Source organism: Danio rerio, chromosome 5, assembly GCF_052040795.2.
Source record: "Danio rerio strain M-AB ecotype USA chromosome 5, GRCz13ab, whole genome shotgun sequence".
NCBI lineage: Eukaryota > Metazoa > Chordata > Actinopteri > Cypriniformes > Danionidae > Danio > Danio rerio.
Window position 1 is genome coordinate 13,428,416 of NC_141025.1, and position 18,706 is coordinate 13,447,121.

At 35.7% G+C, this 18,706-nt stretch overlaps 2 protein-coding genes across 8 annotated transcripts in view; one reads left to right on the forward strand and one right to left on the reverse strand.

Annotated features, from left to right (window-relative positions):
• The window catches only part of si:dkey-98f17.5, a 37,833-nt gene extending 35,377 nt beyond the window's left edge, over positions 1-2,456 (forward strand). The window contains exon 13 of the transcript XR_015490497.1: positions 42-2,456. The gene's annotated coding sequence lies outside the window, so the exon portion shown is untranslated. The remainder of the gene's footprint in view (positions 1-41) is intronic.
• A 4,472-nt stretch (positions 2,457-6,928) lies between these two features.
• The window catches only part of aifm3 (AIF family member 3), a 64,828-nt gene continuing 53,050 nt past the window's right edge, over positions 6,929-18,706 (reverse strand). For 5 of the 7 annotated variants that reach the window (XM_087250989.1, XM_087250988.1, XM_087250987.1 and 2 more), the window contains 10 exons: positions 18,331-18,461; positions 17,780-17,895; positions 16,675-16,746; positions 16,229-16,292; positions 14,766-14,842; positions 14,415-14,532; positions 11,890-11,988; positions 11,672-11,747; positions 9,388-9,492; positions 6,929-7,535 (listed from right to left, as the gene is read on the reverse strand). In XM_087250989.1, coding sequence (XP_087107115.1) covers positions 7,493-7,535; positions 9,388-9,492; positions 11,672-11,747; positions 11,890-11,988; positions 14,415-14,532; positions 14,766-14,842; positions 16,229-16,292; positions 16,675-16,746; positions 17,780-17,895; positions 18,331-18,461 — 901 coding nt within the window. In that variant the 3' untranslated portion in view covers positions 6,929-7,492. 7 annotated transcript variants of the gene reach the window in all.

Genomic DNA, 18,706 nt, shown 5'->3' on the forward strand with positions numbered 1-18,706 from the left:
ATATGGGTGTGACAGACAAAGGAGGCATCCATAACATGCAGTGTTGGTGGTCCTCCATGAATGTGGTTGAGAACCACTGGCGTAAATTCATAAATTTTTAAAATGCACATAAAAATGTAGATGCGCACAACTGAGTTGGATTGACTTTACATCCGATAAGAAAAAACTTGCATAAACAATGATGGAAACAGATTTACTGAAAAAATTCCAGCATGTGCATCAAAAACAGTCATGTGATAGCAAGAATGGGCACATTGGGATGGCATTAATGGACAAACCAGCAAACTGACCACATTGTAAAGTGTCAAATTCATGTAAAAGCCATAGCGTGTTCATTTTGTTTGCATATTCTGAGGCACAAGTAATTTATTACAAAAGAAAAGTTTTACACACACTGCAAAAAATTCTTTTCTTACTTAGATTGTTTGTCTTGTTTCTAGTCCAAATATCTAAAAATTCCTAAATCAAGAAGAATTTCAAGAAGAAGCAATGTCTTGTTTTGAGGAATAATATACCAATATTAAGTGAGTTTTTCCTTAAAACAAGCAAAATAATCTGCCAATAGGTTAAGCAAAATAATCTTACATCAAAGGCAAAAACAAGATTATTTTGCTTACCCCATTGGCAGATTATTTTGCTTGTTTTAAGGAAAAACTCACTTAATATTGGCATATTATTTCTCAAAACAAGACAATATGTTTTGCTTGTCTAGAAAATGCTCCTTGATATAAGAAATTGTAGATATTTAGACTAGAAACAAGACAAAAAATCTAAGCAAGAAAGGCATTTTTTGCTGTGCAGTGGCTTTTCCTACTTGTTTTTCCTACTACCTGACAAAAGTCTTGTCGCCTATCCAAGTTTTAGGAACAACATATAATAGCTTGACTTCTAGTTGATCATTTGGTATCAGAAGTGGCTTATATGAAAAGCAAAGGCCTCTAGATTACGCTTATTTCACCAAAATAAAATATGATCATGCCTTGATTTTTAATGATTTAATTAGGACAGTAAGGTCTGACTTTGCTCAGACAAAAGTCTTGTCACTTACCATAAATAATGTTCAGTATAGAATATAAAGTCATGGTGCATTGTAAAACAAATTAATATTGTGTATGACTCCCATGAGCTTGGAGGACTGCATCCATACATCTCTGCAATGACTCAAATCACTTATTAATAAAGTCATCTGGAATGGCAAAGAAAGCGTTCTTGCAGGACTCCCTGAGTTCATCAAGATTCTTTTGATTCGTCTTCAGTGCCTCCTCCATCTTACCCCAGACATGCTCAATAATGTTCATGTCTGGTGACTGGGCTGGCCAATATTGGAGCACCTTGACCTTCTTTGCTTTCAGGATCTTTAATGTGGAGGCTTAAGTATGAGAAGGTGCACTATCATGCTGAAGAATTTGCCCTCTCCTGTGGTTTGTAATGTAATGGGCAGCGCAAATGTCTTGATACCTCAGGCTGTCGATGTTGCAATCCACACAGCAGATCTCTTGCACACCCCCATACTGAATGCAACCCCAAACCATGATTTTTCCTTCACCAAACTTGACTGATTTTTATAAAATTCTTTGGTCCATGCAGGTTCCAATAGGCCTTCTGCAAATGATCAACTAGAAGTCAAGTTATTATTTGTTGCTCTTACAACTGGGATCGACAATTAGACTTTTGTCAGATAGTGTATAAATAGTGAGTCAATTTTCGTTTTTGGGTGAACTGTCCTTCAAGTTTGTTTTGGAAATATGCTCATTTTACAAGTCTTCTAAAGCTAAACAGTGGAGTTTTACATGTTTTAATCCATTCAGCCAATCTTCAGATCTGGCAGGAGGCCTTTAGCTTAGCTTAGCATAATTAATTGAATCAGATTAGGCCATTAGCATTTTGCTCAAAAATGACTCAAGAGTTTCGATAGTTTTGATTTGTTTAAAACATGACTCTTCTGTAATTCCAGTGATTAATTGATTTTGCTGTAATATTTGTATATATTATATATTTGTGCTTCGTAATATCATTGTGCCTTCTGCAGTCATGGCACAGAAGCGAAGTTCTTTAATTATTACACCAATAAGAGTATAGTTCCTAGAAATTTCAGAAAATAGCAACTTTTCAATTTCTGTCGGTCTTAATAAACAATAGAAGAGTCAAGCTTTAAAAAAGAAAATGATTAAAACTTGTTGGTCGTTTTTTGAGCGAGATGCTAATGGTCTAATCCGATTCAATGATCTATGCTAAGCTAAGCTAAAAGTTCACCTGCCAGACTCGGAGATCAGCTGAATGGATTCACAAATGGCAAAACTCTACCACTACCATGACTTTCAAATGAACTTCAAATGAACCCAGTGTTGCAAAAACGCCTTTTTTCTAGGCCCACAATAATATGCATATTTCATAATGTGTTTTACAAATGAATGTGATTTTAAATGTAAAACTAATAAATGTTTAAGCTATCCTGACTATTTGTCTTACAAAAAAGCTCTTTTTGTTTTTGTTTTCCACTGTCTTACCCCCTGATAAGTACCGTGCCTGCGTAAGTATATCCAAAAGAGAACCAGAAGTACAATAAAATGTTATCGCAACAAGTTTTATTCTTCATTTCTATTCCAGCAAAACCTGTCCAATGTGACTGAAACCTCCGATCCCTGAGTTAGTACCAAAGAAAAGCTATAGGAGGTCAGAGCTACAAGAAAAGCATCCATTATTATTATCATCATCATCATTATTATTATGATTGCGTACAATCTAAAAATACAATCAACAATCAATCAGTCTGTCATCAAGGAATCACTTCACGATTAGTCTGAAAATACAAGCCTCTTATAATACGAGCATTTCTATAGATAAAAGTTCTAGCTTTAAATAGTGTTGTCATTTTTGTGCAATTTACTAGCAGGGCAACTGGAGTCGCCATGAGCGAGAGGTAACATTGTCATTGTTAAAGGTCAGTCCTCATGCATCAGGTCGAGGAGAAAAAACATTCGCTTTATTGCCATGGAGGTTTAACTAGAGAAATGTGAACTCGGGAATGGCTGGAGGGATTTAAGTCTGGACTGGGCTTAATTCACTCCCAAAATCAAAAAGAAACAAAATATATAGAGTTGAAGGCAAAATTGTTAGCCCTCCTGTGAAATTTGAATTATTTTTCAAATATTTCTTAAGTTATGCTTAATGGAGATTAATTGTTTTAACACATTACTTAAATATAATAGTTTTAATAACTCATTTCTGTTGTCTTTGCCAAGATGACAGTATATTTTACTAGATAATATTAGTTACAATTCCTTACATTTATAAAGCGCTTTTCTGACACCCAAAGCACTTGACACATTGTTGGGGGAATCTCCTCATCTACCACCAGTGTGCAGCAGCCATATTGTGCCAGACATCACACCAGCTGATTGGTGTGAGGAGACAGAGTAATGAAGCCAGTTATGATATGGGGATGGTTAGGAGGCCATGATGGACAGAGGCCAGTAGGCAGATTTGGGCTGGACGCCAGAGTTAAACCCCTACTCTTTTTCAAAGGACATTCAGAGAGTTCTTCGATTTAACATCTCATCCGAAAGTCGGCGCTTACTGAGTAGTATATAGTCCCCATCAATACACTGGGGCGTTAGAGGACCCATATAGACCTCAGGTTGAGCGCCCTCCTGCTGGCCTCACTAACACTAACACCACTTACTATGTGGTCTCCCATTCAGGTACTGATCGGACACAGCCCTGCTTAGCTTCAGTGGGTGACCATGTGAGAGTTGCAGAGAGCTAGCCAGCCAGCCAAATGTGTTGCAAGATATGAGTATTCAGCTTGAAGTGCAGTTTAAAGACTTAACAACAACAAATATAATAGTACTGTGAAGATTTCCCTGCTCCGTTAAGCAGCAATTGGGAAATATTTGAAAAATTTCACAGGGCTGCTAAAAATGGTTTCTTCAGCGGTATGTATTTATTAATAATATAAATAATTATTGCATTTTTTAATATGAATATTATATATTTCTATTATTTAATTTAGTCTTATTTTATTTAGTAACTAACTAAAACATTTCCCTCAAATTTGTTTTAGCAAAATGTATTACATGTATTGTACAACAAAACATACCACATAATAGACTTTGTCAGTTCTTTTGACCTTGCTGTCATTGACGTATTATGATATAATTTAATAAATAGAGTAAATAAAAACAAAAACATATAAGTGTATTTTTCACTATTTTCATGCAATTTCGTTCCAAATTTTCATTTTTGTAATGTATGATAACAGTAAACATTTAAATCAGGATTTATTTAATACCGTGCAAAAAATACTACTGTTTACATACTTAACATAAGATCTAAAAAATGCTGCTATTATTTTTAATATTAGTTGTTCAGAATGACAGTAATGAGATTTGGGTTAATTATGATGTTGTTGTTTTTTAAGAGAGATAAAACAAACCTAATTTTCTTTTAAGATATTTTTTTACTTTTGATTTTGGTTTTGTGAAATTGGCCCATGTGCAGGCTGTGATATAAAATAATGCTTTTTCATACATTTGATTTATATTCATATGCATCAGCATACAGTGTCCTCCAAGAATAATGGCACAATTGATAAATATGAACTGATATTAAACTTATATATTAATTTAAATATGAACTTAAATGGATAAAAATGAACTGATACTACATTTGTATATAAACCTAAATTGATACAAATAAAAATTTAAATACCAAACAATTGCCTTTAACTTTCTCATGTTAAACAAATTATTACTCGACTTTTCAGATAAGAGCTGAGTTTTTTTGTTGTTGTTGTTGTTGTTGTTCTTTTTAAAACTAACAAATTGTGATGACTGACAATGAATTTTGGCCAGATTTTACCTTATATATATTTACAGCTTTTAGTAGAGGTTGTTGCTTAAACAATTTCCTTTTCCTGCTCACCCAGGGTGTACTAAAAAGGTAAAACATCAATAAGAATATGTACTTCAAAAATATTTTGCTCACATGAATTCAGTAATTGTGGCACACATACAGTTGATGTCAGAAGTATTAGCCCCCTTTTTAATTTTATTTTCTTTTTAAAATATTTCCCAAATGATGTTTAACAGAGCAAGGACATTTTCACAGTATGTCTGATAATATTTTTTCTTCTAGAGAAAGTCTTATTTGTTTTATTTTAGCTAGAATAAAAGCAGTTTTAAATTTATTAAAAACCATTTAAGGTCAAAATTATTAGCCCCTTTAAGCAATATATTTTTACGACTGTCTACCGAACAAACCATCGCTATACAATAACTTGCCTAATTACCCTAAACTGCCTAGTTAACCTAATTAACCTAGTTAAGCCTTTAAATGTCACTTTAAGCTGTATAGAAGTGTCTTGAAAAATATCTAGTCAAATATTATTTACTGTCATCATGGCAAAGATAAAATAAATCAGTTATTAGAAACGAGTTATTAAAACGATTGTTTAGAAATGCGTTGAAAACATCTCTCCATTAAACAGAAATTGGGGTAAAAAATAAACAGGGGGGCTAAAAATTCTGACTTCAACTGTATATTTAAAGGAACGCTCCACTTTTTTTCGAAATATGTCAATATGGCTAGCAATGATATTCGCAGCACTGTCACCTAGTTAGCTAGCAGTGAATTATTTTTAGATGCATGGTAATATCATTGGTACATCAGCAAAGTTTCTAGATTGTTACACATAATAGAGTATATTTCCTAGCCATAATATTAGCATAGAAAATAGCAACTTTTAATTTTCCCTCAATCTTACTAGCAGAAGAGGAAGTCAATATGACAGCAGATTGACATTGTACCCCAACGTCGGGGTATATTGCATTTTGTTTGAAAATGAAAATCAGGTTGTCCCAGGTTGTTGCAGCTTGACATTGTGTGAACATTAGCACTATGACGTCTATCAGACTTTGGATTTTGGTTGCCATACCTGACAAATCAATGTCAGTATTTAACCTCAATATGACGATAGTTTAAGATGTTAGATTTTGGTCACAACCTAAAATCAACAAAATATCAACATCATGTCACGTCGTTACTGGACATCAAAATAACATTGTCCTTAGACACAACCTAATATTAATGTCTTATGACAAGGGCCAGACAGAATCTGCAGACATTTTTTGCTATATCTGCGGAGAATTTTGGTAGAAATCTGTGGATTTATGTGGAATTATTTTAGGATTATCATAACTAAAACCTTAATATATGAAATAAAAAGTAATATCTTTGTAACTTTTATTTAATGTTTAAAATGCAAATCTAATTAGATCCACTTTATTTGGTAAACAAAGCAAGTCTCTCATTTCATATATCCACTAAAAGACAGAAAATACTACTGTACATAAATCAGATGAACATTTTTATATTAGTCAATAATATTACTGAAATTAATTTAAAAACTGAATAAATATAGATATACACACATTTACTCAAGTAAATAAACAGAATTAATGATGGACTAAAACTCTGCTGAATTCTGAGGAAAATCTGCGGAATTCTGCGCGTGTAGATTTCGTGTGGGCCTATATATGACTGTCTGCTGAGTTAGTACAAAATGCAGTCAAGCTTTAAATAAAAAAACTATAATTTATATATTTATCTTTTTATTTAACAAGATACTAATGGTCTAATCTGATTCAATTGTATTTGCTAAGCTAAGCTTAAAAGTGCTCCAGCAAAACTCTGAGATCAGTTGAATGGATTCAAAACTGATAAATCTAAAATATTGAGGAAAACAAAGAAGTGGAACATTCCTTTAACCAGGATTTTTGTTTGTTTTTTGTTGTTGTTGTTGTTCTTAATGTTCTTTATATATATATTGTATATATATATATATATATATTTATATATATATAATGTTCTATATATATATATATATATATATATATATATATATATATATATATATAAATATATATACAGTATATGCTGCCATGCCTGCACATATTTTCCAAGGGCACCAATATTAGTGGATGGACACCGTGCTGACCGTATTACCTTCCCTGAATTACGAAACCCTCTTAAGATCCTTCTACGAAAGAAGATATAAATGCGCAGATGAACGATCATGCATCTACAGAAGCAGATTTCCACGAGATCGGCTCGCGTTCCCATAACCAGGCGTGTGTCGGTAGAAAAAGTGCAGTCTTGTGGATGTTGAATGCATCTTCAGGGAACAGCTATATACAAAGTGGCATGTAGAAAATAAACCGTGAGCATTCCCCACCGCTGCTGTCCCGTGAACACAGGCATGATGCTTCATGCAAAGAAAGCTAGGTCCTATCCAGTTCCCGGGTGGCCAAAAACCAGGTATGGCTCTTCTGTGTTAGCACTGGGAAGGATCCAGACCCCACAAGACGATGCTGTGGGCTCAGTCCGGGTCTGGCTTTTTGGGACGGCGCATGTCCTCCATCTAGTGTCCCGCTCCAGCAACTGCAACTCTACAACTGTGACAGGAGATCATCTGAAAACTGACCTCTCTTCCTCACTGTGAGCCTTTGACAATCAGCCACGACATGTCTCCTGTCCTGAGGAGAAAATAACACAGGCATTCTCAAGGACAACTCAAACGTAAGCAATACAAACATTCACTTCAGTAAATATATACTGTACATGTAGATTTGACCTTTTACAAGAGAACCATGTATATACTGTGTATATATGACACTGTATACAGAATATACTGTCCAAATTTGAGGTGTTTGAAATAATTTATATATTTACTGTCCACTCTATACACAACACAATGACTTTCTGATTTTGGCTGTACGCTCAAAAAACTGTGTAGAGGTTTTTTCAGGACAACTTAATTGTTTTATGTTCAATCCACTTATATTTGTTGTTAACTTAATTGGTTTGTGTATGAATAGTGTGGAACCCTGCATTTTTTTTACAGAAATTTTTACATCGAATTATGTGTTTGTGCAAAGGTGTTGGAATAATTAATTAAAATTGTAGATACATTAACTAAAAAAAACTAGCATGAAACAAAATTAACTTAAACCAGGGTCAAAAACGTTTCACATATCCAAAAAAACATGGTATGAGTCAAAATCTTTTATTCCAAAAACATTTGAATATTTAGTAAATTTCCTACTGTAAACATTTCAAAAATAAAAACATAAAAAATGATTGAATAAATTATTTAGTAATGTGCATTGCTAAGCACTTTATTTAAAGGCAATTTTTTTTTAAATCAGATTACAGATTACACATTCACCGGGCACTTTATTAGGTACACCTTACTAGTACCGGGTTGGACCCGTTTTCGCCTTCAGAACTGCCTTAATCCTTTGTGGTATAGATTCAATAAGGTACTGAGATTTTGCTCCTTATTGACATGATAGCATCACGCAGTTGCTGCAGATTTGTCAGCTGCACATCCATGCTGTGAATATCCACCACATCCCAAAGGTGCTCTCTTGGATTGAGATCTGGTGACTGTGGAGGCCATTTGTGTACAGTGAACTCATAGTCATGTTCAAAAAACCAGTCTGAGATGATTTACGCTTTATTATATGGCATGTTATCCTAAAGTGTGCCAAGACAATATCTCCCACACCATTACACCACCACCAGCCTGACCCGTTGATATAAGACAGGGTGGATCCATGCTTTTATGTTGAGACCAAATTTTGGCCCTATCATCCAAATGTCGCAGCAGAAATTCATTTGAACAGGCAACATTTTTTTATTGTCTATTGTTCAATTTTGGTGAGCCAGTGTGAATTGTAGCCTCAGTTTTCTGTTCTTAGCTGACAGGAGTGGCACCCAGTGTGGTGTTCTGCTTCTGTAGCCCATCCGCCTCAAGGTTGGACATATTGTGTGTTCATAGATGCTCTTCTGCAGACCTTGGTTATAACGAGTTGTTATTTGAGTTACTGTTGCCTTTCTATCAGCTTTAACCAGTCTGGCCATTTTCCTCTGACCTTTGGCATCAACAAGACACTTGCATCGACAGAACTGCCGCTCACTGGATATTTTCTCTTTTTTGGACCATTCTCTGTAAACCCTAGAGATGGTTGTGCATGAAAATTCAAGTAGATCAGCAGTTTCTGAAATTCTCAGACTACCCCGTCTGGCACCAATAACCATGCCATGTTCAAAGTCACTTAAATCCCCTTTCTTCCCCATTCTGATGCTCGGTTTGAACTGCAGCAGATCATCTTGACCATGTCTACATGCCCAAATGCACTGAGTTTCTGCCATGTGATTGGCTGATTAGAAAATCTGTGTTAACGAGCAGTTGGACAGGTGTATCTAATAAAGTGGCCGGTGAGTGTATATAACATGTGATTTTTTGAAAGTGTAAGAGTAAACAAAAACAATAAACACTAAACAAACCAACTTCATCTATAGTCCACAAAAAAAAGCACTTACTCTACGTCACGTTTTCTAATCGTCTTTCCAGAACCGAAAACTTCAGCAACCCGCGACACAATGGGGTCATAGTTCATACTGGCCACAGCGACCACCTCCTCACTCCTGCAATCAAACAAAGCAGATTAAACGCAGCACTGAACCGGCGACAACTCAACACGGTGTAACGGCATACTCTTAATCTAGCCAGCTTGCTAGTTAATGCAGCGGCCAAGACAGCTTAAGCTCTGCAATTTAAGAAAACTTGCACTGCACAAGAAACAAATCCCAGCCGGATTTTATGATTTTATGGGAGGAGAGTATTTAAATCATGCAATATGATTTACTAAGGTTTGTGGTAGTGAGTCCACTGGTATTTATCTCATAATTTAATGCCTATCCAGTTTCAGCTCCCAACTGTGCTTTTAATAAATTGCAATTTCACATTTATTAATTTGGCTTGTTTAGTAAACCTGGTCCTATAAGCTATTGAATTTTATACATTGAGTATAATAAAACAATAATGTGTGTTAATCTACTGTGTAAAGGATTAACTATTTTTATTATTAGTAGTAAGTACTGTTATTAGTTGCATTAATAAATATAATAATGAATCTCTGGCAAGTATGTTACAGGCTAAAGACTAAAAAAATAAGGAAAAAAGTAACTATAAGTATATATTTTTATTTATTAACTCATGTTTTAATTGTTAAAGCAACTAATTCATTTATTACTATTCCAAAAACCTTCCTTCTTTGGCTCTCGACGAAGACGGGGATACTTTTTTTCCTCTCTCTCCCATATCTCTCCTGGCTGGCTCCTCTGGCCTCGTCTTTTTTCTATCTGTGAGACTCTCCTTGCCCTGCTCTCCAAACAATAAGGAATTATGGATTTAATCAACAGGTCCCTGAACACATTTGACCCCATCTTCTCAACGAGAAGTTTGGGTTTTGGGAAACCCAACTGTCCTGCAGGGACATTTGCAGCTGGATACTTGATGGACGGGTGGGAGAAGTGGCACGTTGTGTGCCTGGCCCCTCTGTCTCTGGAGGATGTTGAAGATATCTATCTATTCCGAACTTTGATAACAGGGTTTCTGCTAATGGGCTTCCCTGCTGCAAGCCTAGGCTGGTTTTAGCTTGTTGACCTGGCTGGTTTTAGAGGGGTTTTGGCCATTTCCAGCCTGGTTTTAGCTGGTCTGGCTGGAAAATGACCAGCTAAAACCAGCTTGACCAGCCTGGTTTAAGCTTGACATAGCTGGTTTTAGCTGGGCTCCCATTATGGCTAGGCTGGTCAAACTGGTTTTAGCTGGTCATCTCCCAGCCTGACCAGCTAAGACTAGGCTAGAAATGGCTGGAAACCAGCCTGGAAGTGGCCAAAACCCCTCTAAAACCAGCCTGGTCGACCAGCTAAAACCAGCCAACCAGCCTAGGCTGGTTTAAGCTGTTTTTTTCAGTAGGGTTAGGCGGGGCCCTGGGATATTGACAATTGATAAAAGCAGTCAGTGCGGCTTAAAACCCCTACAAGCTGACCGGCTGGATTGAAACGTTGGTGAGCAGGGTTGTTGGTACTCAGACTGTGGCCTTAGACTGCAAATTGGAAAACATTGGGAAGAAACTAGCAGCGTTGCAATGTGATTTGGTAAGACCTGGAGACCAGTGACGGACATTAAATATCTGCGAAATTCACAGATATTGACCCAAATTGTAAACCTTTTCTTCTTTTTCGGCTTCCCTGTGACTCTTCTGCAAGAGAGCAGGATAAGGAGACGCTCTGAGTTCCTGCTTCCTGTTCCAAGGACACCTTGGAGACTCTACAGGCTTACACACACACACACAGCTACAGATAGACAATCACTGTCTAACCCCTACATCCCACGTCATCTTAGTGTGTTTTTATCCACCTGTGTGGTTAGGCTGGTCTGTGACCAGCGCCCCCTGGCTGCAGGACCAGATTGCTGCTGCCTTTATCGGACTATATCCACATCTCCTGTTCCCATCCCCTGTTGTGTTCTGTCTATGTCTGTGAGTTTATGTGCTTTTGCTGGGGCTTTTTTCTTCCTGATCTCACACTGCCCTACTTCAACAGCAGTCTGAGAGGGGATATTTTTTCACCTCCCTCTTCCCTAATGTATCTTCTTTCCTCTTTCTCATCTGTGTATGTGACAAATAAAGGCTTTTCATCATCATCATCATCATCGAATAGCATTTTGCTATACAAAGAAAAGCTTTGTAAATCAATTAAATCAATTTAGATGTGTTGATGATGATGAAATATGGAGACAATAACAATCAAATAAACTCACTTTGTGTAGAACGCCACGAATTTCAGTTCATCCAAATCTCCCTGGATGACGACATCGTCAAAGCCATCACCGTAACCTTGATGACAACATTTGAACTGCTTGAGATGCATCAAAAGAGCACTGATACTGAATCTACAGTACATTAAACACACACTGAATATGTAAATCATGAATAGCTGCAATCCATGTGCAGTTTTGTGATAGAAATTTGTCCTTACCTGCATATCGTATGCTTTTTCCAAACATGGCTGTCCAGAAATAAGGCACCGTTTTTATATCTGAGGCTTTTCCCATGATCCCAAGTGCCGCCAGTCTACCTGCAGTGGAACAGATGGATATGCTAAAATGTTTTAGCAAGTTGCTCCATAAAGTTGCTATCATCTTATAATAATAGTTACCAGTATCCAGTTACTAGCATGTTCTAGCAAGTTGCTAGAGTATTTCTAACATGTTTAACATGTTGCTGGCATGTTTAGGAAGTTACTATAATTGTTTATTGATGTTAGCATAGTTATAATACTTTGACAAGTTGCTAACACATTGTACTCTGTTCCTGGCACACTTTATCATGCTGCTGGTGTACTGATAGCATTTTTATCGCATTAATAGCAAAATGTTGTATATTTTTAGCATGTTTTAACATGTTGTTAGCATGCTAGTTATGGATAGATGTTTTAGCAAGTTGCTTACCAGTTTCAGTTTCTAGCATGTTTCAACATGTTATAGCAAGTTGCCAGTGTCTTTCTAACATTTTTATCATGTTACTAGCATGTCACTGGCAGGTGTCAGCAAGTTACTATAATAATTTAATGATGTTAGCTTGTTTATAATCATTTTAACAAGTTGCTAACACATTTTACACTGTTCCTGGCATACTTTATCATGCTGCTAGTATACTAATAGCATTTGTATTACATTGATAGCAGCATTTTGCATGATTTAACATGTTGTTAGCATGCTAGTAATAGATAGATGTTTTAACAAGTTGCTTACCAGTATCCAGTTTCTAGCATGTTTTAGCAAGTTGGTAATGAATTTCTAACATGCTTATCATGTTGCTAGCATGTCACTGGCATGCTTCGTCAAGATACTGTAATGGTTTAAGAATGTTAGCATGTTTATAATACTTTAACAAGTTGCTACCACGTTGTACTCGGTACCTGGCACACTTTATCATGCTGCTAGTATAAATAGCATTATTTAAATCACTTTGCTAGCAATGTTTTGAATATTTGTAGCATGTTTAAACAAACTGTTAGTGTGCTGTTAATAGATAGATGTTTTAGCAAGTTGCTTACCAGTGTCCAGTTTCTAGCATGTTCTAACACGTTTTAGCAATTTTCTATTGTATTTGCAACATGTTTATCATGTTGCTAGCATGTCACTGGCATGTTTTAGCAAGTTACTATAATGGTTTAATGATGTTAGCATGTTAATAATACTTTAACAAATTGCTACCTCACTTTACTCAGTTGCTAGCAAACTTTATCATGCTGCTAGTATATTAATAGCATTTTTGTTACATTGCTAGCAAAATTTTGTACATTTGTAACATGATGTTAGCATGCTAGTGATAGATAAATGTTTTAGCAAGTTGCTAGTGTATTTCTAACTTGTTTATCATGTAGAGAGCATGTCACTGGGATGTTTTAGCAAGTTACTCTAACGGTTTAACAATGTTAGCATGTTTATAATACTTTAACAAGTTGCTACCTCACTTTACTCTGTTTCTGTCGTACTTTATCATGCTGCTAGTATAATAATAGCATTTATCACACTGATAGCAAAATTGTGTATACTTGTAGCATTTTTAAACAAGTTGTTAGCGTGCTAGTGATAGTTAGATGTTTTAGCAAGTTGCTTACCAGTATCCAGTTTCTAGCATGTTCTAACTTGCTTTAACAAGTTACTAATGTATTTCTACCATGTTTATCATGTTGTTAGCATGTCTCTAACATGTTTTGGCAAGTTACTGTAATGGTTTAATGATGTTAGCATGTTTATAATACTTTAACAAGTTGCTACCACATTTTAATCTATTGCTGGCATAACATGCTGCTAGTATTGTGTTTTAATGTTATTAGCATCCTAGTAAAAGATAGATAGATAGATAGATAGATAGATAGATAGATAGATAGATAGATAGATAGATAGATAGATAGATAGATAGATAGATAGATAGATAGATAGATAGATAGATAGATAGATAGATAGATAGATAGATAGATAGATAGATAGATAGATTTAGCAAGATGCTACCAAACTGCTAGCATATTTTAGGACATAACTGAATTTAATAATTTGTAGCAATAATTTAACATTAACATGTTGTAACATGTTTTGACACGTTGTTAGCATGCTGTAAGTACATGGGTAGGAGTTCCAACATGTTTGCTAGTGTGTTTCTAACATGCTTTTACCTGACACTAACATGTCATTAGCATGTTTTACCAAATGTAATGGTTTAACGGTGTTAGCATGTTTATAATGCTTTAACAAGTTGCTACCATGATTTACTATGTTGCTGGCATGCTTTATCATGTTGGTAGAATACAAATAACATTTTATATCATTGATAGCATAATTTAGCATAATTGTAGCATGTTGTTAGCATGCTAATGATAGAAACAGACATTGCTACCATGTTTAGCCTTTTACTATTAAGTGTTAACATGTTTTTATCATTTCCTAGAATAGCTGTCATGGTTTGCTAGTGATAGACAGATAGAGCTACAGGTCTCACCGTGTACATGAGCCATCTGCCAGTGGGGTATGTTCACCTTCTTATTGCTGCGTAGAGCTAGAGGAAACGTGACCACGTCACCACCAGCAAACACCCCATCTATGTTCGTCTGCATGGTCTGAAAGGTAAAGGTGTAGGTTTACACACTATGTAGTTTGTCCTTTGCAGCCCGATGAACTCATTATCATTGTATTTAATTTAGCACTGATACAGCAGAAACAAGCATGAGCTAATTAGCACAGGTTACAAAAACAGGCACCTATTCTGAATGCTAGCAGATGTTGATGTGTTCTTTGATGCAAAAACAGGTGTACAGTGCATATGGAGCAGTACAGTGGAGAATGACTGAACCTTATTGACTGGGATGAATCCTTTAGAGTCTATGTGAACCCCGCTCTGCTTCAGGAATGCTGTGGCTGGACTTGAACCTAAACACATGCACATACACTTTCACTGTAACAATGGTTCAGTCATTTACATCATTTAGATTAATGGTCTAAAACTTAATTCCTGGAGAGCCGCAGCTCTGCATAGTTTAGGTCCAACCACCTCAAACTCACACCTGCTTAATAGTCTTGAACACCTTTATTATTTGGATGGGCTGTGTTTGATTAGGATTGGAGCCCTCGTCGGCGCAATAGCCTAGGGGTTTGCGCGCTGACATATGGTGCAGTAGCACGTCAGGGCTTCGCGAGTTCGAATCCCGGCTCGAGGACATTTCCCTACCCCCTCTCTCTCTCCCACCTTGCTTCCTGTCTTAATACTTTCCTATCTAAAAAAGGCCAAAAATAAAAATCTAAAAAAATAAATAAATAAAAAAAAGAGTTGGAGCCCTCCAGGAATTGAGTTTGAGACCTATGATTTAGATCAGGGGTTCTCAAACTTTTCAGGCCGCGACTTACAAAATAACAATGCCAGTGACTCCCATATTTCACTTAAATAAACACGAGCATATTGACAACACAAAAAAGTGCAACAGTCTAACAATAATTTTTTTTCAGTCATTTATTAATTTGTTTAATTTTATATTGACCTCACCTGAAGAGACTAGCGGGCAGAACGTTTTCAGCACAAGTCTATGCTTGGTTTAATTTTGGAGACCGTCACTCACGAGATCGATCTCAATGTTCAGTTGTGGCCTGTATTTATTTTTAATGTATTTGATTTCCATAAAGGTGTCAAAAAGTTTACATGGTGCTATAATATCAATCTTCTGCATCTGACGCTATTGATGTGTTGTTAATTGTAATTGTTGTTAATCATTTAATCGTTGTTAACGTAAACACACCAATCATATTAATTTCACGGCTAATTGCTTTTCATTTGCATGTTGTTGCTTTTTTATGTAACTATTACCTACTATTTTTATATTTTGTGGGTTATGGATAAAATATGGTAATGCTAATAGTTAAATAAAATTTATTTAAGTTTTGTAAATCACTAAGGTTTTCATAAACACCCGGTTATTGTCCCGCGACCCCCACTTTGGGAACCACTGATTTAAACAATGGTGTAACAAATGAGTTTAGTCATTTACTTTACTATTTTACTTTATTTCAGTGGTACTTATTTAATTGAAATGAGCTGTAAAGTTTCCATGCCAATAATTTCGACACCATTTTTAAAGTATGCATTAAATTGATCAAAAGTGACATCGAAAAAGATTTCAAACCCAACCTTCTCTTTATCAAAGAATCCTGAAAAAAGTATCACAATTTCTATTGAAGTTCCACATTTTAAGTACTTTTTATATAGGGAGAGAAATATATTTGACAAAATTGAGAAGCCATGCATGTGTAATTTCATTGACCCACCTATGCCAATGACGCAGACGTCAGCTCTTAAGACTTTGCCACTCTTTAGAACCACTTCTTTGAGCTATTAAAATAAAGTCAAAATATTTCAGTTTCACATTACCACTTTGACTTGTATAATACAGAATAGAAATCTCAGTACATTTTTCAGAAAGACATTTATCAAAAGAGCAAATTCATAACAGATATGACATACTGTCAATTATACATTTACTTCACTGAGTGTGTGTTTACTTGTGTTATTAGTTTGTGGAGTTTTAACCAAGGGTAGATACATTATTGCAATTGCTGTGATTAAAATATTCACAGCGAATCATACTGTGAGAGGTTTAATTAATCTCTCTACAGTAAGAAGATAGAGAAAGAGAGAGTGAAACAGAGAGAGAGAGAGAGAGAGAGAGAGTCTTAACTTCACTGAACTCCCGTTTCTCTCACTTTCATGATACCTGTCCATTGTGCCCTCGCATCTCCCACACCTCATTCAACATGTAGAACTTCACCCTGTTGGCCTCGAACAGCTGACAAGAGAAACAAAAAAAGTCATGAATTCACACTTAAAGGTGGAGTATTGTATGTCCCAATTTTATTTAAAGGATAGTTCACAAAAAAATCTCATTCATAAAATCCAAGTCAACAGCTAATGACATTTTGAGAGTTCAAAAATGCACAGATTAAACTAAATTAATTCCCGTGGCTCTTTATGATACACAGCCGACTTATCAAGTGAAATTATAGGTCTGTGCAAAAAACGTAATAAAGTGTTTTTTACAACATTATTACCTCCACTTTTTTGAGAAAAACATTTCTGGGTGAACTCCCCTCAAATGAAACAGTTGATTTTTACCATTTTTTAATTTATGTATCATTTTTAAATCAAATTTCCATTGATCTCCAGGTTTGGAGAGAGCACTTTTAGCTCAGCTTAGAATAGATCATTGAATTGTATTAGACCATTAGCATCTTAGCAAATTTTTAATTCTGTAGTTACATTGTGCACTAAGGCATTGATTTTTACAATTTTTGAATCCATTCAGTCGATCTCCAGGCCTGGGGGAAGCACTTTTATCCTAGCTTAGCATAAATCATTGATTCGGATTAAACTTATTAGCATATTGTTCAAAATGCTAAATTCTGTAGATGCATTGTGCACTAAGGCTTCGTGTCTGCTGAAGCATCCAGCGAAAACGCTTAGATATAGATACAGATAAACATATGGTAATATCATTGTGACTGCTGAAGTTATGGTACACGATGTAGCTACAGAATAGACAAGCTTTAAATATGAAAATTTTTTACACTTTTTTTTTTTTTTTTTTACATTTTTGAGCAAGATTCTGGTGGCCTAATCGAATTCAATGATTGATGCTAAGCTAAGCTAAAAGAGCTCCTGCAAGATCTGAAGATTTTCTGAATGGATTCAATACTGGACCGTGTAATCTTTACTAAGGAAGCTATAAAATGAAATTATTTTATTTTAATATGTAAGGTAAACCATATGGCTTTACTAATATAAGCATGACATTCATCTGTTTATCAAAACACTTTCCTTACCTTCATCAAAGCTTTCCCGACTTTCTCTCCGAGAGCTTTCCGGAATGGCACAGCCTCTATGCCGATCACAGACACTGAATGAGCCTTATCTGTGAGAGCTGCAGCAACCTCCATTCCTGAACGCAGAACAACATATATAACAACTTGACGTACACCAAAAAGCAGAAATAGTTCACCCAAACATTTAAAATCTGTTCTTTGTTCTGTAAAAAACAAAAGAACAAAGAATTTTTTCCCTAATATTCTTCAGAATATCTTTTTTTTTCAACAGATGAATGTGGTATTGCTTCTATGCCTCTACTTTTTATGCAGTGATTTTCAACTCATCTCTCAATTTTCAATTGTTTTGAGTGGATGTGTGAAATCAGTTCTCATCAAATTCTCTCAGGTACTGTAGCTCATCACAAAAACTATGAGATTAGTCCATTGATTTTTCAAACTCAGAAAGTTTTGTGAAAGTCAGAAAGTCTAATATTCGAATAGCAATCCCTTTAAATTGTGGCTTGAGCAACACTTCACTTATACATAAAATGTGAATTTTATATCCTCACCAATAAACGAGGTTCCAATAATGACGGCGTTCTTACTGCTGGCGAGTGTGACGATGCTGTTGGCATCCTCTGGCGTTCGGAGGTGAAATACATTTCCCACATCTTTACCTTTGTAACTCAGAGGTTTGGGCCTGTAAAAATGAAGAAAAAAACAAACAAAAACTTTTAAATTCAAATACTGTCACCGACTCGGTCCCAGTTACTCCCCTCGCTGGCCAGCAGAGGCCGCCATCTCCGGACTTTTAGCATTACATCATCCACTTACGCTGATTGTGCACACACCTGTTCTGAATCAAGCTAACGACCCACGTACCCTTTATAAGCCAGTTCCAAACACTCACTCAGTGCAAAGTCTTGTTTAGCCCCGGCCAGCATT